Source organism: Equus asinus, chromosome 4, assembly GCF_041296235.1.
Source record: "Equus asinus isolate D_3611 breed Donkey chromosome 4, EquAss-T2T_v2, whole genome shotgun sequence".
In the NCBI taxonomy this organism is placed as follows: domain Eukaryota; kingdom Metazoa; phylum Chordata; class Mammalia; order Perissodactyla; family Equidae; genus Equus; species Equus asinus.
Window position 1 is genome coordinate 23,969,873 of NC_091793.1, and position 25,395 is coordinate 23,995,267.

Here is a 25,395-nt window from a genome sequence, read left to right on the forward strand (position 1 = left end):
CTTTTAGTAGATTAAGGAGAGATCCCTTTAATTCAGTTTGCATGTTAATTTCTAAAAAAAAAATTATGAATGGCTGTCGAGTGTCATTAAGTATTTATACAGCAGTTATTCACATGATCATGTGACTTTTTCCTTTGCTCTGTCGACGGCAAATTATATTAACTGATTTTCTAATATTAAATGAGGCTTGTATTCCTGCACTTAAACCAGTGCAGATGCAGATCTTTCTAAACTGTGAAAACTGCCATTGACATCGAGGAGTGTCGAGAACATACAAGTGCAATTTAAAGAATAATAAGTAATAAGTAGCCGTGTGCCACCTCCCCGGTTAAGGGGGGGCCGTCCAGGAAGCTGGGGAGCCCCTCCCGTACTTCTCCCAGCTGCATCACCTGACTTTTGGCTTTTGCTAATATCTCTTTGCCTTTTTTTATAGCGTTAGCCCCAAGCATGAACCCCTCAGCAGTGTTAAACAGACCGGTTGGGACAGACTTGGACAGGTGATGTTTGAGTAAAGACCTGAAGGAAGGGAGCAGGTCAGCCCAGCAGAGGCGGCAACGCTGAGGACACTGGCTCTTCCTGGCCTTTTTACTGGGAGCCTTTGTAGGATTGTGTACAGGGGGGTGACTTGTTCCAAAGCATCCATCAGGCTGTTGTGTTGAGACTGGATGGAATAGAGTGGGGAAGAGCAGAAGCAGGAGAGCAGTGAGGAAGATCAGATCGGGGGTAGAATTTAAAAGGACTCCAGGCTGGTTGTCTCCCCACCAGCCCACACCTGGTCCACAGAAACAGTCCAGCTGTTTCTGCACCTGCGGGGTACGCACCTGTGGGAGTATGGCACGCTCTCTGCCCTGCCATCTCAGGCCAACGCCTTCTGTTCCAAGCTTTGGTGTCCCCCAAACTCCCAGGCTTTATATCAACCTACCCAGGGGACCCCACTGAAGCCCCTTTAATTAGATTTAATGTGAGAGGGGCACTGCTTTCACTTTAGGGAGGGGCGACTCAGCACAAAACAAGCCAAAGAAATTCTCTTGAAACTTCCCAGGCGGGGGCCAGCCTGGTGGCATAGTGGTTAAGTTCGCACATTCCACTTCAGCAGCCTGGGGTTCGCCAGTTCATATCCCAGGCGCGGACCTACACATTGCTTATCAGGCCATGCTGTGGTAGGCGCCCCACATACAAAGTAGAGGAAGTTGGGCAGGGATGTTAGCTCAGGGCCAGTCTTGCTCAGCAAAAAGATGAGGATTGGTGGCAGATGTTAGCTCAGGGCTAATCTTCCTCAAAACAAAAACAAAAACAAAAAACTTCCTAGCCAATTTTCTAAATCTGACCATTTTATACCTGAATGCGGGGAACTTTGACAGACTTTTAGAAGACTATCTTGAATTTCCATCTGGAGGAGTCTGCCTCCCAGCTCACTTGCATATCTGATCTCTATCACACTTAGGGCTTCAGTTCAGATTTCTAACTTAACATTCTGTTATGTGAGTATTTAAAGCATAAATAACAAACACAATAAAAATTGCTTTTAAAAAGTGGATTTCTAGCTTGATGGCCTTGTCATTAGAGAACACAGTCTGTGATGAATTCCGTCCTTTGAAATTGCGGAGATTTGCCATATAGCCCAGCAGATCATCAATTTTTGTAGATGATCAATACGCTCTTGAAAATAATCTCTTGGGTTCAGAATTCTGTGTTTGTCTCATAGAGCAGGCTTGTTAATTATTTCTATACAAACCTTCTAATTCCTTGTTAATATTCTCCGCTTGATCTATTAATTACTAAAAGATGGAGTTCTAAGTCTTTCCCCAGGATAGCAGATTTGTCGATTTCTCCTTGCAGCTCTGTCAATCTTGCTTTACTTGTTTCAAGATTACTCTGATGCAGCAAGTTCAGAATTCTTGCATGACCTGAATGAACGGCAGTCATTTCTTTTTCTCCTAGTGCCTCTGCCTTACAGTCAATTTTGCCTAATATCAATATGCTGGGACCAAATTGCTTTTGGTTAGTATGTATCTTTTTCTGTACTTTCATGTTCATCCTCTCTCTCTGTGTCCTTTTTCTTTTTTTTAAAGTATGCTTTAAATATTATATATCTGGAAAATATTTTCCATTGTCTGGTCACTTGTTTTTTAATCAATGGATTTAGTCCATTTATATTTATTTTAATTGCTAATATATTTAGATTGATTCTTAGGACTTTATTTTGTGTTTTCTGTTTGTGCTGCTTTTTCCTCCTTTTTTTCTTATTTTGGATTTGAGTGAGCTTTCTTTTTTCCACCAATTCAATTTTTGTCCTTACTCTTCCTATTTTTCGAGTGGTTAATTTTGACATGTTTACACGTGTGGTTAACACATTCTATAGTCCATCAAGAGATTTCAGCTTCCCTGAACAGTACAAGAACATTAGAAAGCCTCAACTTTATTCTCCCCACCCCCATCTTGGCTTACGCGTGACTATTTTACAGAATTTTAATTCTACATAAGCAAATTAGTTTCAGCTGTGGATTCTGGAGGCACACAATGTGGGTTTGAGTCCTAGACCTTTTACTTAGCAGCTGTGTGACTTTAAACAAATGACTTAACCTTTCTGTGCTTCAGTGACTTCAACAGTAAGATGGAGATAATAGTTAAACATGCTTCTTAGGGTTGTTGAGAAGATGCACTGAGTAAGTTCTGTAAAGCTATGAGAACTGTGCTGAGCACACGGTAAGTCTTCAAAAATGGTTAGCTATCATTGTCATCATTATTGTGCCCCAAGAATGAGGCTGTTATTATAACTGATGTATATTTAGATTCCTTCAAGGTTCTATTTTCTTTGCCTACCATTCCTTCTTGTATCTCAGATCTTCCTTCCGGGATCATTGTTTTCTTTCTGAAGTATGTTGTTTAGAAGTTTTTTTGGTGAGATTTATTTGTTGGTAAATTTTAGGCTCAGAAAAGTCTTTATTTCACCCTTATTCTCGGAAACAGTTATTGTAAACAGTTCTAGATTGACGATTGTTTCCTGTCAGCATTTGGATGTTATTTCTTCATGTCCTTCTGGCTCTGATAACTCATCATAATTCTTTGTAAGTAATCTGTCTTTTCTCTATGGCTGCTTCTAAGATTTCTTTGTCTCTGCTGTTCTAAATTTGGCTTGGATGTACCTACATAAGGAATTCTTTTGGCTTATGCTGAGTGGGGAATTAGGATTCTTGAATCTAAGGATTCATATATTTCATCGATTCTAGAAAGATTTCAGCCATTATCTTTTCAAATATTGCCTCACCCCATCTTCTCCCGTCTCTCCTTCAGAACTCGAAATAGACATAGGTTAGGCCTACTTACTGAACCTTCATTTTAACAACGTTTTCATATTTTCCCCCCTCTGTGCTGCATTCTAGTCAATTTCTTTAGCTAGATTTTCCAGTTCACAATTTTTTTCGCAGCTGAATCTAATCTGCTATTTCACCTGTCCATCGAATTTGTTTTTAAATGTTACGATGTCAATTTTCAAACTTAAAAGGAAAGCAGGCTAGTTTAACAAATAGATATTGTACTCATCACCCAGCTGCAACAGTTATTAATACATGGCCAAGCTTGTTTCATCTTTTCTCCCACCCACCCGTCCACCCTTGCCCCAGATTACTTTGAAGCAAATTCCAGGCTTCTTATCCATTGAACTTACCTTTCATTTATTATATGTTTCATTTCTGATATTCCACTTGCTTCTTTTACTAATCTGTGTGTTCTTTCTCGGTAGTGTCTTATTCTTTGCTTACACCTTTTCTCTGTCTTTCATGACTTCAAACATTACATCTACTTATTTTATATTCTGCAATTCATCATTCAAATCCTTGCTGTCTTTTGAGATTTGGTCCTCTGATGTTTCTGCTGACTCTTGAACATGGCAAGCTATTTCCTTGTGTGTGCGTATGTTTAACTTTACACACAGAGGTAAGTTTTCTGAAAATACAGGTATTCGTTGCCACATGCCAGGTGCCCCAATGAATGTCCAATAATGTGACCTTGCCAATCTTGTAAGAAAATTTATTCCTTTGAATAGCTGAAGAGACCAAAGCTCTGAGAGGTTAAAACCTTGTGTGAGGCCACGCTGTCCGTAGTGAGGGGCTGGGGTTGGAGCCAGGTCTGCTTTCTGCTGCCTTGCCCTCCCGAGTCCCTGCCCTCCCACCATCCACCATCCCTAGAGGAAACTGGCCGCCAGCTGCGCACCCTAGAGCGCCTGACCTCCGTTGACTTGGGGCATCTGGGAATTTCTTCATGGGGTCCCACAGGGGCCCCCCAGGAGACGAAGAGCCTCATGAAGGCCTCCTACACCCCAGAGGTGATCAAGAAGTCGGTGAGGGACTTAGAGCACTGGCACGGCAGGAAGACAGACGACCTGGGTAGGTGGGGTGCTGGGGGCATGGGAGGCGGGGGCTCCCCTCCCTGGGCAGGGTGTGCCGGCCCCGAGGTCCAGAGACAAACCAGAGCAGCAGAGGGGGCCCCTGGGGTGGGTCACCGCTGGAGCCTGGGCACTCCAGAGGTCCTGTGGGTGATCTGTGCTGACTCCTTCCCTGCTCCCTGCAGGACGGTGGCATCAGAAAAACGCTATGAACATGAACTTGCAGAAAGCGCTGGATGAGAAATACGGAGAGAAGAACAAAACCAAGAGCTCGAAGCTCTAGATCCGCCCTCCACTCAGGAGAGCGCTGACAATAAAGAAAGGCGCACGTCTGAGTCTCTCCTCCCTGCTTGGGGCTCTCCTCGTGTCCGCTGGGGCCACGGGCTCTGCTGCAGAGACCAACTGAGCTAGGACCGGAGCGCTGAGGGCCCAAACTCTGCCCAGACCTTCCTCCAGACACCCCTTCCCACCCCTCCATACACCCACACACCTGCGCACACCCACACCACCCCCATCCCGCATACACACATCCATGCACCCCACACCTTCCCCCATAATTCCAGGAAAGGGTGTGAGGGCTGAGCAAGACTCTGTCTCAAGCCCCGTGTGCCTGGCTTCTCCCTCCCGCCCTGCGTGGAGAAGTCCCATAGTGACACCGCTCGATCTTACCATGCACGTCCTCCCGATCAGAACTCCAATTATTTCCGGACACCCATTTCCTTCTACCGCGAGCTCAGGAACCTCTAAGAAATCGGCCCCCTCACCCCGTCCCCAGTCCGGGAATAGCGTGATTGGTCTCACGTAATTCTAATCCTTCCCCCCCCCCCACCACGCAAAGTGATTGGCTCAGAAATGGGCACGTGACTCAATTTGGGCCAATGAGATGCATGGAGAGGTGTGCGTGGAGCCTCCTGGGAAATTCTTTTCTCTCCTGGGAGAGCATCCCCGTCTCCTGTTGTGTTGAATGAGGAAGCACGCAGCCCAGACTGCTCCTGGCAGACTCTATGACCAGAGGAGCTGCCGACGCTGTGGCACAATTTGGGTCTTCTGTGACCTCACTGAGCTGCTCCATCCACCAGGCCAGAAGCCACCTACCTCTGGTCGTCTGATAATGCCTGCCTGGACACCTCTTCATTGTTTAGGCAGCCAAACTCATCCTTAGCCGATAAGGGTCCCTGGTAGCAACAGCGGAGGGACCTGGGAATTGGGGCCCTAGAAAGGAAACCCCCAGAGAAGGGGTTCTAGGTTAGACAGTCACGTCTACCAGCTGCTCCTGAACTGACTGCCTGATGGCTCTCCAAGCCAGTGCACACCGCCCCCTCCCCCCCCCCGCCCCCGAGATCACCGACTTGCACTCTTAGTTGTGCTCTCGCGTTATTATTTTTGCCATCTTTCAAACCACCCCCAAACCTAGTGGCTTCAAACGACGACAACCATTTATTAGCTTATGATTGTGCAATTTGCGCAGGGCTCAGCCTGGCTCATTTCTGCTCCCTGTGGCATCTGCTGTGAAGATGGCTGCTTCTCTCAAGTGCCCAGCGTCTCGGCCGGGATGAGTTCCACAGCTGGGGGCTGGCTGGGCATCACTCTCTCTCCGTGGGGCCTCTCCTCCTGGCTAGCTTGGGCTTCTTCCAGCCATGGCCACTGGGTTCCAAGACTCCATGTGTAAGAGCTTATCACACCTGGCACTGGCTTGTTGATGTCTCCGTAGTCAAAAGGACATGTGGTCAAGCCCAGAAGTGTAGTGGGAGGAGACCGCAGAGAGACTCCTATGGGCAGGAGCGGTTCACTGGGGACCCGCAACCACGGTACAACACAGCGGTCATCACGCTTTGGGGAAATCAAAAGCTCATCGCCAGGAAAAGAGGCGCTGCCCCTCCCCCACAAAAGGAAATGCCTTCTCTAACACAGGATTGGAGCAGCATGGAGTATGGGGAGGTGCATTTGGCCTGATTTAGTATTTACTGGGTACCTAACTGCAAGGTGCTGAGTTCAGCTCAGCTTCTTTATTGGCACCTAATTTGTGCAAGGCACTGCTCTTGTGCTGGAAAATCCAGACTTCATCTTTATGGAGTAGCTACCACCTGCTTATCATACAGAGCGACAGAAAAAAATGAGCCGCCCAGAGTCTTGCAGCTAAAGCAGACCCCGTATTGTCCTGATGAAGCAATTATAATACGCCAGACGCATATGATTACGTGCCAGACGCTTTGCACACACGGCCTTATTTCATCCTCATACAGGTCCTCAAAGATGTGATCATCCTCTTTATGAAGATGAGGAAACTGAGGCTTGGAGAGGCCAAGTAAATCGCCCAAGGTTATAACAAGAGGAAGCTGGGATTGAAAGTCCAGGAATTTCTGACCAAAGCGATTTTCTCCTCGACCAGGCAATCCTGCCATCCTAGCAACAAATACACACTGAGCACACAAACACTCTGCCCTGTTAGGCACTGAGGGGGACAGTGATGCAAATCCAACACAGTCCTCGTCCCCAAGGACTTTACAGAGGACCGATGTGGAAGGGGCTGGCTTTGAGGCTTATCCATCATCCAACATGTGCTGTGCATCTGCCCTCTGCCCAGCCCTGACCAATGAACTGGGAGTTCAGAGGTGAATGAGACACGACACCTGTCCTCAAGGAGTCTGGAGTCTGGTGGGGAGACAGATCCATCAGTAAATAGATGCTCAGAAGTGTTCCCCATGCAGCGAGAAGTTATACGGGGCCAGGGGAAGCACAAAGGAGAACCTGGGATGGGATGGGCGCTGGTGGTCACAGAAGGCCTTGTCAAGGAGGTCCCTCTTGCAATGAGTCTTGGGACGTCAGTAGATATGTTTGAGTGGACTGGAAAAGGCACAGCCTTCCAGACAGAGGGCACAGTGTGACAAAAACTCAGCATGGCGTATTTGGGGAGGAGCAGGTGGCTTGCTAAGCTTGGAGGGTAGGGCTCCAAGGTGGGGCACAGAGGTCAGGTGGGAAAGGTGCCTGGATGGGGCTGTGCCCTGCGAGGGCCTGAGATGTGAGACCCAGCCCCCACCTCCAGTTACTGTCCCTCTGACTGGAACATAAAGGGCTAACAGTACCTGAAGAAGCAGCATGGAAGAGAAAAGATGCTCAATATCCCCAATAATCAGAGGGATGCAAATTAAAACAATAAATTCCTCGAGTTGGCAGACATTAAAATGCAACTGTAGGGGAGGAGGAGGGAAATGGGACACTCATCCACTCGATGAATTAGGAGCCCAGAACAGCAAGGGAGGATCGGACAAAATTGCAATTACATCTTATAACCTGGAAATTCCATTTCTTGGCAGCCTAGAGAAACTCTGAAACAGACAAACAGGAGCCCCGCCCAGAGATATTAGTGCAGCGCTGTTCCTAACAGGAAAACCACGGACATGTCTGTGAGCAGGCGAATGCACAAATGGAGGATCTACGGCAGGGGAAAGGATGACCCCTCTACATACACCACACGGAAAGACCTCACAGCCTATCACGGTGCGTGGAAACGACAGTCTGTAGGCCTATGATATGAAACATCCCACTCACGGAACCTCCAAAAGGCACGCACGGAACCACTCCCTTGCTTGCGGATGCCATTAGAGCGTGTGTGGTGGACTGCAAGGACACTGCAGAAATTCAGCTTCACGTCATATTTAATTTAGCCCTTTTCAGACACAGCTTTGCTTTCTATCACTGCAAGAGAGAGCAGCCCAAACGCCCTCCAAGAGAACTCAGGTGCTAGAAGGAGCGGCCGAGAAACAGAACGCTGGCCTGCTGCTGTAAAGTGAAGCGAGCAGTTTCCATTTTGATGTAAGGAAACAAATGTAACAGGCTTCGTGACTTTGCCTCAGTCAAAGATCTCCTCTCAGAACATTAAGTGGAACCCTTTTTAATTAAACATTGAATACTTTGGAGCGAGAGATGCTGCAATCTAGGCAAAATAAAACACGCATAGATTTTGAAAGCTTAAGCAAGGCCTTTATCCCACTGGTGCTGTTTCCAACAGTGTTCCTTGTTCTTTGTGCTTCTGAGGTCCCTAGATGGTGGGATTTACAGTGAGTCTTAAGTTTCAAGGAGGTACAGGGACCAGGTCTTAAGCAGCACTAATTCACACAGTGAAAAAGTTATTCAGCCTTCAATTCAAGCAGGGCCTCATTTGCTCACAGTGATTCAGAACCATCTTCATAAAAAGCCGCCTCGGATGCTCTGACAGACCCAGTTGACCAGCCCCATACGGCTATTATCCTAGTCCAGCTCGCCTCCTGGTGGCAGTGTCTCTAAACTGCAGGGTGAGTACTCAGGTCTCATAAATCCAGGAAGTGCGTGCTAAGGAGGGGAACTAGAGACCATTTAGACACCTTTCTAACCATGTCTTTCCTGCCCCGCACCCATAGCTCCATTTCACAGATGAGGAAACTGAGGCTCAGTTGAGCGAAGTTATGTCTTATCTGGAAGTGAGCCGTCCACACGGCCAGTTTCACAAATCCGAAGTCAGCGATAGTGCAGGGAGGCAGGAACCACGGTCTCTGTGATGCAGAAGCTGCAGCAAATACAGAGGAAAACCCAAATGCAGGTGTGCAGCCAAGAGGCAACGAGAGGCTCTGCAGGCCTAGGGGACTGTGCCTGGGCTCGAGTCCTCGGGAAGACCCTCTCGCTTGTCAGAGCCTGGGTCTCCTTCATGGTAGGGGACGGACACCTCTCTCAGAGTCCTTCTAAGATTAGCTGAATGCACATCCGGGACCTGGAGGAGAGCATAGCCCTCACAGGGCGTAATAAATGCTTATTTTTCCCTTCCTTCAGGCCCAGGTTTCCCAACCATGTTTCAGGGAACACTGCAACATGTTAATAGATGTGAATGGAAAAACTGTCCCATTGTCAAATGAATTGGGATTATGCTCGTTTAAATAACAGTAAATAGATTTCTTTTGTGCAAGATTTCTTGGAAAGTGAAATATGCTAAAATTCATTGTGTCACTCCAAATGTTTGCCTGGTATTTGCTGTTCCCCACTGGGCCTGACACAGACAGAGTGAGTGACTAATAGCAGTGACAATAATAATGATTTTATTAAAATTGTAGGTTCAGAAGCTTGGGAAGTCAGCTGGGAAGCGTGGCCCTGTTTCTGGGGAGTTGCTTAATAGACTGCTGTGTAAACCCGGATTCTCATGATCGAGGGTCCCGGAGAACGATGCCTGCCAGACGGCCTGGCCACCCCTCCCTCTGGCCAACCCTGCAGGCATCCCCCCTGGGAGCAGATAAGGAATCGGAGAAGGCACGAGCCTGTCCTCAGGACCAGGGGGCGAGACTCATGGCTGGTGCTGTCCAAATAAGGCTGGGTGAGGCCGTGCCAGCCTCCCTGCCCTGTGCTGCGGGCTTCCCTGGGTTACAGGCAGAGGATGACCCGTCCCAGGCAAGGGCCAGGAGGCAGGCCTGGGCCTCTCCCATTCCCAGTCTCTTCCCAGTGGGCCTGCGTTTACTGAGCACCTGCTACCGCTGGGTGTTGGGTACCACAAGGGAGACAGGGATGACTAGTCCTTGTGCTCAGAGGGCTCCCAGGAGAGAGTGCGATAATGGGGGACACAGATGACAATACAGGGGAAAGAGAGGGTCAGGACAGGAGGGGAAGAGAGGGGGCCACTTGGGGCGCTGGGGCCTCCAGGATGGACAGTCAGGAGCGGTGGGCCCAGGCAGCAGGCGATTTAGGGTGAATGTTGCTAGAGCCCTGAGCAATTCAGGGTCCTGGTGTAGATTCGATGGGGTAGAACACTCCAGATCTGGGAGAAGGGAATTTGGGACTGCTGGCCTTTTGGGGGTCAGAAGTGAAGAGTTCCACAGCTGCTGACTTGCTCCCCGGCTGGCCCTAAGCCCTCAAGCCCTCATGATTATGTTTCTTCTGTGGACAGATCTTGGGGACACCTCTCCCCGGTAAACAGGCGAATCGGGCAAGCAAGCCGCAGGGGCTTGAAGCCAGCACAATACCGTCCCTGCTGTGCTGTGAAGTGGGGTCCAACGGCCTTGCACCCCACATCTCGGGACTGAAGACGCCCGCTGGACTGATCCCCAAAAGGGAAAGATACATGGTAGCTGCTCTCACGTTTCCCAGCTGCGTTTCTCAGAGCCCGAGGGACTAGTTAAGGACCCCGGTCCTTCCTCCCTCCACACAGATAACGCCAGCATCTCTGCACTGGCCCGATGTACAATCAAGAAAGTCCTGTGTATGTTCCCTCCAACGTATCATCTAGAGAAAAGCCCAGATGTACTGTATCCCTTTTTTAAGAAATCTAGGCGTAAGCTTTTTCTCGTCCTCTTTCCTGCGCACGCACTGCTTGTGAACGAGCCACCAGCTGCGCTGAGCCCCAGCCCCCGGGAGCGGTTCCAGCCGCTGGAGCATCTCATGCGGATTGTTGTATCACCCGGACTCTTTATTTCAGTCGACACTTCCTTCCATTTCTCTTCGCTTGGGACTCCTAAGGGCTCTTCCCCAGGCTTTGTTTCACTTTCGGTTAGGTCTGCTTACCCGTTTGCTCAGGGTGACTCCCCACTCCCCAGCCCCCTCCCCGCGCCCCGCAAGTGTCTACCGCGGAAATGCTGAGTCACTGTGGAGAGACTATTTCCTCAGGCTTAAAAGAATCGAAACCTAGGTGACCCCCCCAAGAAGAATAGCTAGCACCGACACGCAGCTTTACATGCCGTAACTCAGTCACAACACCCCTGTGAGGGAGGTACTTTCATTGTCCCGGTTTTACAGATCTAGAAATTGAGGCACAGAGAGGTCCAGTCACCTGCCCAAGGTCACACAGCGAGTAAGTGCTGGAGGTGAGATTTGAATCCAGCCAGTCTAACTTTGAACTCTATACACTTAACCACTAGGTTACTCTGCTCTGAGGAAGGGTAAACAATAATTTTCTCAGAAATTAGTGTGGGCAGAGGCGAGGCTTCTAGAACGCTTGCATAAAGAGTCTGAGTCCAGAGCAGGAAGTTCACACAGAGATTTTCATATTTGCTGCTAGTCCTTAAATTCTTCCTGTTAGTGAAATGCCAGCGATCTTTTAAAGCTGGGGGAAGGAGGAGGGAAAGCCGCAGAGTGCTTGACCTGAGTGAGAGCCAGGCCACAGCCACACGGAAAATTACCCCGAGCCGTGTTTACAGGCGACCAGACGGGCAGGGCGTCCCAGACTGTGGACCTGAGGTCATTAGACCACGTGCTCCCTCCCTGAACAGGGGTACAAGGGCAAAGGCTGGAAGGCCTTTAGAGACACCTCCGTACTCCCTTATTTAACAAATGGGGAAACTGAAGCACACAATGGCGAGTTGATGTGCCCTCTCAGTGACCCCCTTACCTTTGCTAACTCAGCTCGGACTCTGGTCTCAGGATTCTCCCTCCAGATGCCGGCTCAGCTATGAAACGGCCCTGAGACCCTGGGCGAGTGACTGAAGGCTGCTCTGAGGCTCGGCTGCTCATCTGTAACGGGACAGACAGAGGACCCGCCTCTCAGGGCGACCGTGTCAAAGGTCAGCAAAGCCAGCCATGAGTCAAAGTGGTGAAAACAGATGGTGCTCAGCCTCTTCTGCCGGCAGAGGCAGGAGCGGAGCGCTCAGCCCTGTGCACAGGTGCCGGTGATTCAGAGGGAGGACGAGGGAGACGCCTGGGATCAAAGGAAAACTCACAGGGGCTTTTGGATGTAAGTGCCATCAGGCCAGCTGTGTCTGCCGGCTGGCCATCGTTGAAGGTGGGCTTCCGTCCCCCCTCGGAGACTGTCCCATGGGACAGAGGCCTGTGCTCCTCGTGACTGCATGTCAAAGGACTGGCCTTTGAGAAAGGACTGGTCCTTGAGAAAGACCCAGCATCTGGGTGGTAGGACTTACGGAGCCGTCTCAAGGGACAGAGGAAGGATGCGTCGTGGGAAGCCCTTTCTAGTGAAGGCTCTAGAAAGGGAGGGCAGGCACCTGTGGTTGGCTGTCGGCTAGAAGGAGCAGTCAGGTCTCCGGCAGCCGTGGGCTCTCAGGCTGGCGTTTCGGTGGGGGCTGGGTGGGCCTGGGACCAGTGGCCTTGCTGCAGTTCCGTCTCCCAGGGAGGGGTCTGCACGGAGTCCTCCTGGGCTGGGAGGGCCAGGTGGCGTCCAGGAAGCCAACTGCTTTGCCACGCCCCAGCAGCCGAGTCTGAGACCCGTGGCTCCAGTGTCCTGGAACACAGGAAGCTGCTCTCTCTCTCTCTCTCTCACACACACCATACATGGACACACACACAGTCACCTAAGGAAATGCATGTAGATATAGGCACAGACAGGTGCACATCGACGCAATGCGTGCACCCAAATGCACATGTTTGTGCACATACCCACATGTGCACGACATGCAAAAGCGTCACTAACACACACACGCACATCCAAATACAACTATGCAAGCAGGGCTGGCTCCGTGCGTGTGCAGCCTATGCTGCCACATAGGTCCCAGTGCTCAGGAGGGCCCCACACTTAGTTTAATGCCCTATTGTCGTGGTTTTGAAATCTTACCGATGCACACACAGGTGTCCTCTATCTCCTTCTGTCTTGTTCCTTCCTCCTGTCTTGTGTTCACACTGGAAGTTCCCACGAAGCTCCATCCTCAAACCAATGGGCTTAAAACGAAAACTGAGAATTGCCGCTGGGGGCGCTGCCCCTCCAGACGGGGGCTGAAGTAATGCCCGCTGCCCGCCTCTAGGTGGCAGCACCAAGCCGGGCCAAACCGCCGCGAGGCCCGGGAGGAAGGGCGGGGGCTCCGCGGAGGACTCGGTGTCGCCCTGTCCCTCCCGGAATCGACCCATTTCCAGAAAGCGCGGCGATTTCCCAAGCAACGCAAGTTTCCAAGAGGCCATCCAATCCATTCTTCCGTGCCTGTATTTTCATTCGATTCATTTTTTCCCATTCACTTGTAATAGTTTTCTTGTTTTATTTCTTAAAATCTTCGGATTACAAATGCAGCACATTTTATTGTAGAAAATAGCACACACACGAAAGTAAAAATCATCCATAACCTGACACTTTTTTTAAGGCCGGAAAAGCAGGTGACATCCTCTCCTCTCCTCCGATGACTTGGCACATCCCTGCCAGACTCTGTTCTCCAATGAAGACCCTACCCGATTTCTCCTGTACACCTAAAAACGTACACATACCTGCTGTGTCTCCTTCTTAAAGAGGCGCATCTCCTGCACACGTTCTTCGGGTCACTTTTCCGCTTAATATGACCTAGTCACGTTTCGAGTCGGTGTGTGTAGATAGACCTGCCTCCGCTTTTAAACATTGGCAATCTCATCTTCCTAAGTCTGGCTTTAGCCAGTTCACGGACAGTCTGCACTCAGCGGGTGCAACCACCGGGCGGCTTTATCATCTGCCTTCGTGGCATCCTCACCTGGCTGTGTGGCCTCTCCTCTGCACACCCCTTAATGACACATTGGGCAAGTTCCCCAGCTCTCTGACCACCGTTAATCATTTTAAAAGTCCACTCAGTCATCTAAAAGCCATTCAGTCTCATTCTTCCTCCCCCAAAGGCTTGACCTACGGCTGAGAGAACCAGAAAGCGGGGGGCCTTGGTCACTCGGTCCTTATCATCTCTCTTGCTCATGGTTCTGGCCGGTGTGCTTGGGCGGGAGGGCTGGAGAAGGGTCTCTGTGGTCAGCCCCTGTTATTTGTTGCTGCTTCTTGGGCTGGCTCTGACCAGCTGTTGGGGTCCCTTTGGGAGAAGGGATGCGCGCTCCGAGGGCTCATCTCTGCTCAGTGTCCTGATGAGAGGGTTCAAGGGCTCAGCCCTCCCCATCCCACCTCCTCCTGCCCTCCTCTGTGGAATACCCTGCAGCCTCTGCCTGCTGGGGTGTCCTCACCCAGCGGGCTACCCTCGTGGGTGGGCTCTGGGTGGCCACTCAAGTCTGGTCACCTTCCTCAGAGTCCACTTGAACTTTGGGCAGCTCCCTCATGCTTGTGCATCAGATGGGGGAGTACAGGCAGCCCCACGTCCCCGCCACTCCACCCACCATCTCTGCCCAGTTCCCTTTCCTCCCTGATCAGGGCATCAGAAGGGAGAGCAGCCAGTGCCCTGCAGGCACAGCCTCCACAGGCACCCCAGCCTCCACCAGTGACTCATGGGAGGCATCCTCTCCTGGTTTGGGGTGGTGGGAGTACCCAACCCCTTTCCCATGGGGAGGGAGGAGGAGAGCCTCAGCTCCTTCTGCCTGGCCAGGCACTCATGTCTCTGACCATCTTCCCTCCTCTCCACCCAGGCTTCTGGGATGGAGCTGGCAGGGGGCCATGGCCAGAGCAAGTTGTAGATGATCTGGGGTTGCAGAACTCAGAGAGTGCCTCTGACCTCTGGTGTTTGTGATTCTTTTTAGATGTGGAGTCCTTGATGCTTCTTTGTCTAAATTCGGGGGAATGAAATTAGATCTTATACTATATACAGTAATTAACTTGAAATGGATAAAAGACTTCAATCTAAGACCTGAAATTGTAAAACTCCTAAAGGAGAACGTAGGGAAAAAGCTCTTGACATTGGGCTTGGCAATAATTTATTGGGTATGACCCCAAAAGCACAGGAAACAAAGCAAAAATAAGTGGGATTACATCAGACTAAAAGCTTCTGTACTGTGAAGGAAACAGTCAACAAAATGAAAAGGCAACCTGTGAATGGGAGAAAAGATTTGCAAGCCACACGTCTAATAAGGGATTAATATCCCAACATATATCCCAAATATATAAGGGACTCATGCAACTCAATAACAAAAACACAAACAGCCTGATTAAAAAGCAGGCAAGGGACCTGAATAGACGTTTTCCAACAAAGACACATGGATGGCCAACAGGTACCTGAAAAGGTGCTCAGCATCACTAATCATCAGCGAAATGCAAACCAAAACCGCGGTGAGACATCACCTCACACCTCTTCGAGTGGCTGTCATCAAGAGGACAACTGGAACCAAGTGCGGCGAGGACGTGGAGAAAAGAGAACCCTAGGGCACTGCTGGTGGGGATGCGAACTGGTGCAGCCACTGTGGAAACAGTATGGAGATTCCTCAAAAAATTAAAAATAGAAATACCATATGATCCAGCTATCCCATGTCTGGATATTTAGCCAAAGGAAATGAAATCAGTATCTTGAAGAAATAATTGCACCCCTCATGTTCACTGCAGCATTATTCACGCTAGCCAAGATGTGGAAACAACCTAAGTATCTGTTGACTGATGAGTGGGTAAAGAAAATGGGGTATATGTGCACAGTGGAATATTATTCAGCCATAAAAAAGAAAGAGCACAACCACAGGCACTCACAAGTACAATATACAACTATGTACTGGACGGGGGGAGCTTTGGGGAGAAGAAGAAGGAAAAAAAATAAGAAAAAGAAGATTGGCAACAGATGTTAGCTTAGGTGCCATTCTTTGAAAAAGGAAAGAAAGAAATCCTGCCATTTGTGACACATGGATGAACCTGATGGACATTATGCTAAGTGAAATAAGCCAGACATAGAAAGACAAATAATGTGTGACCTCACTTATATGTGGAAACTCATGGAACCAGAGAGCAGAGTGGTGGCTGCCAGGAGCTGAGAGCTGGCAGAAATGGGGAGAGTTTGGTCAAGGGTACAAATTTTCAGTTACAAGATGAATAAGTTCTGGAGATCTAATGTACAGCCTGGTGAATATAGTTAATATGCTCTATTGTAGACTTGAAATTTGCCGAGAGAGTAAATTTCGAGTGTTGTCGCCACTAACTACGTGAGGTGATGGGTGTGTTAGCTAACCTGATTGTGGTGATCATTTCACAATGTATACGAATATTAAATCATTACATTGTGCACCTTAAAAAATCGCGTTATACAACCTGAACATGTACAATTTTTATGTGTCATTCATACCTCAAGAAAGCTGGGGAAAAAAATAAAGATGCTTTGGTGTGATGACGTGTGGCGAGGCCGATTGAGGATGGAGAAGCCTGGTCCCCGTGAGTCATCCGGGGACGCGGGCCGCTCTGCAGTGCAGATGCACAGCTGCACGAGGCAAAAATATTCTCTAATGAGCATCCAGAGTGTCTGCTCAGAGTGAATCGTCCTCAGAACAAGTTCATAACAGGACATCATTGGTGAAGCTGTGCAAGCACTTGGTACCTGATAAAGCTAGCCGGATCCTTCAGGTGTGACCACCCCCGCCTGCCCCTCCGCAGAGACACTAAGGGAAGGTGTCATTGACTGTTGGAAGACAGAAGCAGCAAAATGCTTGACTGGGGGACCGTTAGCATCACCATACTCCTTATTCGCTTTAGTCTATTTGTATCATTTTCTATCAAGTAAACCACATGCTGTAGAGACGTTTGGAAGTGTGATAGTTCCTGCTGCAGTGGTAAGGGGAACGCCAGCCTCCTTGAAAGGTGGTTTTGCTTTGCAGACCAGGGACAGTGGGAGACGCCCCCTTGAAATGGGTTCCGTGTATTCAGCGGGGCAGGATGAGATCCAGGTGTAGTGGCGGCCAAGGGAAAGAACTTGGAGCATGGATGTGGTTAGCAGGATGGGAAGCAGAGATGGGTGGGCCAGGGACAGCCTGACCTGAGGGACCTCTGGCAAATCTTAACTGGTCATGGTGAGCTTAGGACTGAAATAGTGGGGCAGCCTGTTAAAGTTTTAACCTGTACAAGTGAAAAAACTCTAACTCTAGTGAACAGAGGTAGGACGTGGGTCACCTCACTAGGGAGTTATGCCCCCTCATCCCATTCCTAGAACTGAGCCAGCTCACGGAGCCCCTTGATTAAAAGGATGGCTCGGTCCCCTCAAGGAAGGATCCTGCCACATTGCCAAAAGTGTCTACGGTCAGTGTTCCTTCTAGCCTTCTCCAAAGGGACTGTGCACTGGGGAAAGGAAAGTACGCAGACTTTGTGAGGCCGACCGGTCCAGGAACGAGGGCCGGAACTGAGGCTGTCCTTTCTCAGCCGTCCACCAGCAACAATTTTGTTCTTGTCTCAGCAACTTTGGGCTTTGCTGGTTTAGAGATCGTAGTTCCCAAAGGAGGACTGTTTCCAGCAGGGGACATCAACAAGTGTTCCATCGTCTTGGAAGCTGAGGCTGCCACCGGGCTGCCTGGGGTTTCTCGTACCACTGAACCCACAGGCAAGAAGGGAGTTGCTGTACTTGGAGAGAGTGGTTGTGGCCACCAGGGGGAAGAAGATTGTTATTACACGACGCAGGTGGGGAGAGCGGGTCTGGAACCCAGGGCGTTGTTTGGGATGCTTCTAAATGTTACGTGTAAAAGTTAGTAAGAAACTACAGCAACCCAGTGAGGCAGAACCACCTTCAAGGATGGTTAGGGTCACCCTGCCGGGCAAAGAACTGTGAGCGCAGAAATGCTGGCTGCGGGCAAGGAAAACACAGAACAGGTGGTAGAAGAAAGAGTTATAATTCCAGTTATGTCCACATGGCCAGTTGCAGAAATGAGGACTGTGCAAGTGCTATTCAGTTTTTTTCTCCTTTTTTGTTTTAAATTTATGCTTCATTTTATTGTTTATTGAAACATTGAGACAGAGTATTCTGACGCATTCAGCATCCACAAAGTCAAGTCAATTTTATCTGTGCTTCAATATTTGATTAATAGAAAGTTCTGTCAAGGGATTCCCAGGGACATCTTAGTTTGAAATACATCATTAAATGGGATGCTGCTCATAAAAACATTCTTCCAAAAATTGGCTTGCTCTTTGACCGTTTTCCTTCTCTTTTTTTAACTCTTTCTCGTTTCCCAATCTTCTCCATCTAACACAAGGTATGTTTGATTCAACATTTATGTTATAAGATGTTAAAGGGGAGTTGTGACTGGGCTGGGAACGGCTAAGAGATAAATGAGACATTGGAGAGAGATCTGGGCCTTGGGAAAGAGCGAGCACAGCTGCCTTTGGTTGAGGGGGAGTTGGATCACGTTATGCAGAAGCGTGATGTTCTTACTGCCTGTTTTTGGAAGTTAAATGTGGGTAAAGAGTTGTGTGTGGATCCTGGTGCACCATGCTGGACCGTCTGAATCACGTGGGCATCACCCCCGTCTCCATCTAAGATCCCTTGTATGTTACAGCGGAGAAGCAGGAACTACAATTCCCAGAATCCCTTTCCCCGTGTGGTCCAGGGTTGAAGTTTGCCAGTGAAGGCGCTCTGCGGGATGTGAAGGTGGAAGAGATATCAAGGCATATTCTTTGGAAGTAGATGCAGCCAGACTCTGAGTGCATGTGAGTCAGAACTTCCTGGCAAACTCTCAAGAACCATCCCCTTCATCCTTGAGGCTGAGATCTTTGGTTGTGCCTTCTCTGATCTTTACTTTCTCTACTCTTCCATAAATTGTGAAAAACCCCAATACCTGTATTCCATGCTTCACATTCTAAATGCTTGGAATGGTTTCTGTTTTCCTGACTGAAGCTGATAAACATGCTCATATTGAACATCTATCATAGCATAACTTTGATGTGCTCTTACGCTAAAAATAATCTTTTTTTTTTTTTTTTTTGCTGAGGAAGATTCGCCCTGAGCTAACATCCATTGCCAATCTTTCTTTCTTGTTTTGTTTTTACTTGAGGAAGATTGTTGCTGAGCTAACATCTGTGCCAATCTTCCTCTATTTTGTATGCAGGTTGCTGCCACAGCATGGCTTGATGAGGGTATAAGTTGGTGCCTGGGATCCGAACCCACGAACCTGGGGTGCTGAAGCAGAGTGCACGAAACTTCAGCCACTCAGCCACGGGGCCAGCCGTACAAACAATCTTTGAATGGCCAGAGGCCTTCTCTCCACCAAGAGTGAGGTGGTAAGGGCAAGAAGGTGAGGGGAAAAAAATCTCATTCTGTTACATCTTTATTGGCCATTTGTATTTCTTCTGTAAACTAGCTGCTCATCTATATTTTTCTCTTTCAATTTTATACCATTCTTTTATTTCTTTGAGGGAATCCTTTGTATAATGTAGAGAGTGATCCTTTGTGGGCCACAGTTGTCATGAAATGTTGGGAAGAGAGAACATCCCTCCCTCCCCAGCACACGCACACACACCCCCACTCACACGCTCTCACTGAGGTCCATAGAGGACAGGAGTTCTAACCCCCCCTCCATCCTTTTCCTCTATTCTTTCTTTCTTTTCCTTTTTTCTCCAGGGAAGAAATGACACTTGGTTAAGGAGCCACTGCTCAGGCGTGTCCACGGCCACCGCCAGTTCTCTTGGGCAGCCTAACATCGGTCACAGTGGGCCCGCCTTCCTCCCTGTCTTCTGGGACCAGCCCACCCCATCCCAGCTTCTCTGCCTGAAGCCAGCGGGTCAGTGAGGACGAGTGAGGACCCCAGACCCAGCTTGCCCACCGGTTTGTTATGGGCTGCAGACTCTGGGTTCAAGGAGGGAAGTCAAAGGACTTTCCTTTTTACCTAACGTGTTTTATCAGAAGTTTTGCAAGCTGGGGTTATTGAATAGTTTCCAGTCATTAATAAAGCTAACATTTTATTCTCCACTTGGCTCAATTCCTCCTGTTTTCTAGCGAGAAGGACCCGGGAGGGGAAGAGCCGCAAGTGGTACGATGGGGGCGCCGAACCCCGTCCCAAACGCCTGGCACAGATGCTTTATGGTCTCGTTTTGACTTTCTTTTTAGCGTCCACCACCCTGTACACATTTTAAATCGTATATAGTCAAACCTGTCAGTGTTTTCTGCTCCCGTTTTTAGGTTTCCTTCCTTAAGTCATTTTTCAACAAGTGTCATTTCAACACCTACGATACACCAGATACAGTTTCTAGTTCTGGGGAGACACCAAGAATAACAAAACCACACAGATTCTCGTCTCTCATGAACTGTACGCTCTAGTCAGTTCTGGAAGGACATTCCCACCCAAAGATCACACAAATAGTTGCCTGTATTTTCTTCTAGCACTTTCATGGTATTATACTGTTTTATTTTTAGATTTTTTTTAACCAATTTGGAAGTTATTTTTGTGAATGGTGTGAGGTGGGGAACTTAACTTCCAGATGAGAGGTAACTATCTCAACAATTTTGTGTGCGTGTAGTCTATCGTTTCACCATGATTTGAAGTGACATCTTGTCTTACAGTAAGTTCCCACAGATACCTGGTTTTATTTCAGACTCTTGGTAGGCAGCCTTCGAATGGTTCCCGGTGGTCCCTACTTCCTGGGAACCATGCCCTTGTGTGATCCTCATCCCTGGAGTGTGGGCTGGTCCTGGGGTCTCGCCTTTAACCAACAGATTTCTGCAGGGGGGATGGGATGTCACTTCGGGGATTAGCTCATGAAAGGCTGTGACTTTCTCCTCTGGGCACTCTCTTGTTTCTCTCACTTGCTAAGTCTGGTCAAGCTGGCTGCCATGTCAGGAACTGCTTCATGGATGGGCTCGTGTGTTGAGAAACTGAGGGTGGTCGGGCTCTGGCCTATCGTCAGGGAGGAGCTGAGGCTCTTAGTTCAGCCCTCCATGAGGGACTGAATCCCACGTCCAGCCACTGAGTGAGAGTGGAAGAGAATCCCGGCTCAGTTGAACCTTGAGATGACCGTGGCCCCAGCTGGCGCCTTGACTGTGGCCTTACCAGAGATCCTGAGCTGAGTGAGCTGAGCCACATCTGGTCTGACCCAGAGATGATAAGATGATAAGTGGTGTTGTTTTAAGCCAGACATCCAGCACTGTTTCCAGTCCTCTGCTCGAAGGCGGGGGCTCTTCAACCTCCCGGGCACTCTTGGAGCCTGGCTTTATACCGCGTCTCCTTCTGACGGTGGAACGCCAGCAGGATCTGCCCCAGGCCCAAGAGGCCCCTGCAACAGCCAGGTGGAGAAGCCACCAGGGCCTGCGTGACATCCCATCGCAAGTTCCTTTTATCTCACTTGGAATAAGGATGCAATCACTTGTCTCTAATTTTTAAGAGAAGCAGATACACATGTAAACAGCAAGGAAGTGGAATTCCAACCACAGAGGGTTTTTTTAAACATAATTTTGAGAAGGCAACTTTGAACAAAGAACTTGCAGACGTGGTGTAATTCCTTCTTATTAGAGATGAGCAAGCTTTCCTTGGAAGGACGTGAAGCCCTTGGCATAGGCTGCTTAAGAGAAATAGACAACAGAGAAAAGAAAGAAAGAGAGAGAGAGAGAGGGAGAGAGAGAGGGAAAGAAAGAAATAAGGAAAGAAAGAGAAAAAGAAAGAAAGAAAGGAGGGAGGGAGGCAGGGAAGGAAGGAAGAGAGAGAGAGAGAGAAAGAAAGAGAGTAATTTCTCTCTTCCCAGCAGAAGGAGAAAGTCCTGATAATTTGGTACCACGAGGTCTTAGATTCCACGTAGAGTTTTCTCAAGGGAACTTGATAACGACCTGCCCAGGTGGAATGTTAATATGATAAAGTCATAACTAGGACTCTTTCTACTTCCAGATTAGAAAACATTTCTTCATTGAGGGTATTAATAATTTTCTCTATTACACATATATTGTATCGATAATTTTATTCTAAATGTTTTAGAAGCCTTAATGCTGCCCTTGCCTACATCAAATTTTTAAAAGAGGAAACAGAAGCATATAATGTACAAATGAGAAAAGTAGATATTGTCATAGAGATGGATAAAATTAATAGAATTATAAGAAATATTATGTGCTAGTTTACGCCAACAATTTAGAAAATCTAGATGGAATGTACAATTATCCTGTGAAATATAACTTACCAAAACCAATTTAAAAAGAAGTAGAAATGCTAATAATATACCACCGAAGCACATTAAATTAATACTATGCCACGGGTGACAGGCACAGCTCCTTAGTTGGGGGGTGGCTGTGGTTTGGACACAGATCTTTGAGAGGTGAATGCTAGCTGTCATGTGGAGAAAGAAAGAGCACTTTTCAAAAACCAGCAACGTCTCCCTTTGAATAATAAAATAGTAAAAAACAGAATCATCATAGAAGAAAAGGAAAAATATAATTTAATAATTAACCACGTATAAACGCATCAGGCTCAGATAATTTAACAAATTCTTTTAAGCTTTTAAGTTCATTTAAGTTTTTCCGTTCTTTTAAGGCAAGTGACTTTTAAGCAACAGATCGCCCCCGTGTTATTTAGACAATCTCAGAAGAAAGACAAAGACAGGAGGAAAACTTCCCAATTTGTTCAACACAGCCATCACATTCCTGAAATGTGGGGAGAGGGCATCCAGGAAGAAAGCTTTATAAAGAAAACCTAAGATCTGGAAGGAGAAGGTCCTTTTTAGACTGGAGGTCGGCCGGCTGCTGATCAGAAATGGGTTTGCAGGCCAGCGCTTAAAACTAAGGAAAGGCCGCAAAGCCAGTGCCTTTCGCTTTACCTGAGCTCACATTCCTGTCTCAGAAAAAAAAATGCGTTTCTTTGATGCTAATAGACTTGTTAATTTTCTCTGTTACCCATGTTAAGACTGTGAATAATTTCGTTGTCTCAAATTCTTGTGAAACATTGCTCAGGCTAAATTTTGTAATTCATGAAAATTGATGATGGTTCAAAAATTATGTCAGTATACATAAATGATTCAGCAGCAGGCTTAGCAAATTTCTTAAAGAAGTGTGGTATTTAGAGAGCGTGAAGCCTCAGCGGATGATTGCGGCATTTAGAGACGCCCCTCTGCTCTCTTTTTACTATAACTGAGTTTTTCAACACGATGTTTGGCAGCTTTTTTCTCCCGAAATCCAAATGATAAAGCAATGCTGCTTTTATTATCATCATTTTTAACTTTTTCTTCTCTGGTCCCCGAATCTGATAAAGCCAGTACAAAAAGAGGTCTGTAGATTAACCTTACTTATAAATGCAGATGCTAAATCATCAATAAAATATTGGAAAGTCAAATCCAGCAGTGTTTAAAAGGAATAGCTGGCTGCATAGAATTCATTCCAATAATGCGGTGACAGTGCCAACTGAGGAAATCAGTCAGCCCGGTAGACCAGAGAAGGGACCCTACCAGTCAATCCCATGACGTTAGGCGTCTCCCCATAACCCGCGCGCCAGTGGTCTCCCTGGCGGGTTTGGGGTTCCTAGGGACTGTCTGACCACTGTGGCTGCCATGTCACCAAGCTGGGAACTGCGAAAGCAAACCTCGTACCCAGAAAAGTGGAACAGACGGGGAAAACTTGATTCAAGGCTGTTGCGATAGGGAAGAGACACTGGAACCAAGTCTGAACGGACTCTGCTGGAACAGAAGTGCAGGCAGGATTTGAAGTGCTAGCGTGAGAGGGAGATGGTGGGCATCTGTGTTTGCCAACTGGCTTTACCAAAAAGAGGAAGTAAACTCTCTGATCTTATGACAGGAGGTGGTTTTACAGCTTGGAGCAAGACGCCCACTGAAGTTGGCTCCTCCCCTCCCACAGTGACAGGGGAGAGAAAGATGCCAGCTTCCCTGATGACTACACTTCAAAGGAATTCTTTCTTCTTTCTTTTTCTTTCTTTCTTTCTCTCTCGCTCTCTTTCTCTCTCTCTCTTTTTTCTTTCTTTTCTTTCTTCTCTCTCTCTCTCTCTTTCTCTCTTTCTTGTTAACTGTTGTCTTAACTATTTTAACTTAAGCAGTTAACTATTTTTCTTAAGCAGTCTATGCCAAGGGCTTCACGTCCTTCCAAGGAAAGCTTGCTCATCTCTAATAAGAAGGAGTTACACCACGTCTGCAAGTTCTTTGTTCAAAGTTGCCTTCTCAAAATTATGTTTAAAAAAGCCCTCTGTGGTTGGAATTCCTCTTGCTTGCTGTGTCTGCTTCTCTTAAAAATTAGAGACGAGCGATTGCATCATTATCCCAAGTGAGGTAAAAGGGTCTTGTGATTGGTTGTCACGCAGGCCCTGGTGGCTTCTCCACTTGGCTGTTGCAGGGGCCTCTTGGGCCTGGGGCAGATCCCACTGGCGTCCCACCATCAGAAGGAGACGCGGTATAAAGCCAGGCTCCAGGAGTGCCCGGGAGACTGCAGAGCCCCACCTTCGAGCAGAGGACTGCAAACAGTGCTGATGTCTGGACTGCATCTGGCGACACAAGAAATAGAAAATAAAGACGGACTTTCTTTGACTCATCTCAATCTACTGGTGGTGGGCAACTGTTGTCATTTCACAGGGATCAGGAAGAATCAAAGTCCAGGGAGCGGAGGCATTCCCGACCTTGACCGTCCCCGTGGCACACAGGAACAGAGAGGTCCACCTTGGCTTCCAGCCCTCCCTGGCAAAGGACATCCTGGCCCACAGGTGTGCTCTGCCAGCCTCTGGTGTCACCAGCTCTCATCCTGGTCGGAGCCTGATGCCACCCCACACTTGGCTGCCCAGCCCCTCACTGTGTGGTGCTCAAGGCTGAGTGGCATCCTGCTGCTGTCACGTGGCTGCCCAGCGAGATTTCCCATGGACTGCGGTGTGCTGGGTGGGCCGGCCCGACACTCCGTCCAGCTCGCCTGTTGGATTGCTCATGACAAACGGACATGTTTTTGTGACTTTCATAAACTGGAGCTGACTTCCTGGAGTCCAGTCAGCTCTGGGACCCCGGAAACAGATGTTCTGGCCCTGGGAGGCTGGGGCCGAGATATGGATCATGCCCGTGAGGTCACCAAGATAAATGCCACCTCGTAAACTCTCTTGATCACAATCTTAACAGTTTCCATTTGTCACCCAGGCTAGAATGGGTCCGTCTCTGGTTGAACTCCTCAGGCCAGCAGATAGAGCACTGCGGCCAGCGAGTCCCCAGGGTCCTTGTGGAGACCAAGATGGGTCCAGGATAAAGTTCTCACTGAAAAAGAGGGAAATTAAGTGGCCACCTGCCTTTTTTTGAAAGAGATCATCCTGTGGACTAGAATTCTTTCTACTTCCTTTGTATTTAAACGTCCTTTTTGAAAATACAAGATGATGTTGATAGTAAATGATAGCTACTTTTTAATTGTTCTTGATTTAAAAATAAAAAGTTGGCACTCTCCTCCTTTTTTTTATGTTTTACTTTTACTTATAACTATCCATGAAAACTCAAGGTCTGGAAACCACATTTGTAGAGGCGTGGAAGCCAAGAAATGAGCAGAAAT

At 48.1% G+C, this 25,395-nt stretch overlaps 1 protein-coding gene and 2 long non-coding RNA genes across 5 annotated transcripts in view; 2 read left to right on the forward strand and 1 right to left on the reverse strand.

Annotated features, from left to right (window-relative positions):
• Positions 1–5,047, forward strand: part of CIMIP4 (ciliary microtubule inner protein 4) — a 20,085-nt gene extending 15,038 nt beyond the window's left edge. Inside the window, exons 3-4 of the mRNA XM_070506930.1 lie at positions 4,275–4,385; positions 4,570–5,047. Coding sequence (XP_070363031.1) covers positions 4,275–4,385; positions 4,570–4,667 — 209 coding nt within the window. The 3' untranslated portion in view covers positions 4,668–5,047. The remainder of the gene's footprint in view (positions 1–4,274; positions 4,386–4,569) is intronic.
• Positions 4,392–18,454, reverse strand: LOC139045040 (uncharacterized). Of its 2 annotated transcripts, XR_011502606.1 has the most exons (5): positions 12,900–18,454; positions 12,334–12,569; positions 11,727–11,848; positions 5,054–5,596; positions 4,392–4,616 (listed from the first exon to the last, which is right to left on the reverse strand). It is a non-coding gene; the product is annotated as an uncharacterized lncRNA (long non-coding RNA). The 2 variants fall into 2 exon arrangements; XR_011502605.1 differs by having other exon boundaries at positions 11,727–12,569.
• On the forward strand, positions 8,946–19,890 carry LOC123290005 (uncharacterized). 2 transcript variants are annotated; one of them, XR_006534284.2, is made up of 4 exons: positions 8,946–11,809; positions 18,461–18,611; positions 19,010–19,195; positions 19,522–19,889. It is a non-coding gene; the product is annotated as an uncharacterized lncRNA (long non-coding RNA). The 2 variants fall into 2 exon arrangements; XR_006534285.2 differs by lacking the exon at positions 8,946–11,809 and adding an exon at positions 11,928–12,068 and having other exon boundaries at positions 19,522–19,890.
• Positions 19,891–25,395: the final 5,505 nt, after the last annotated feature.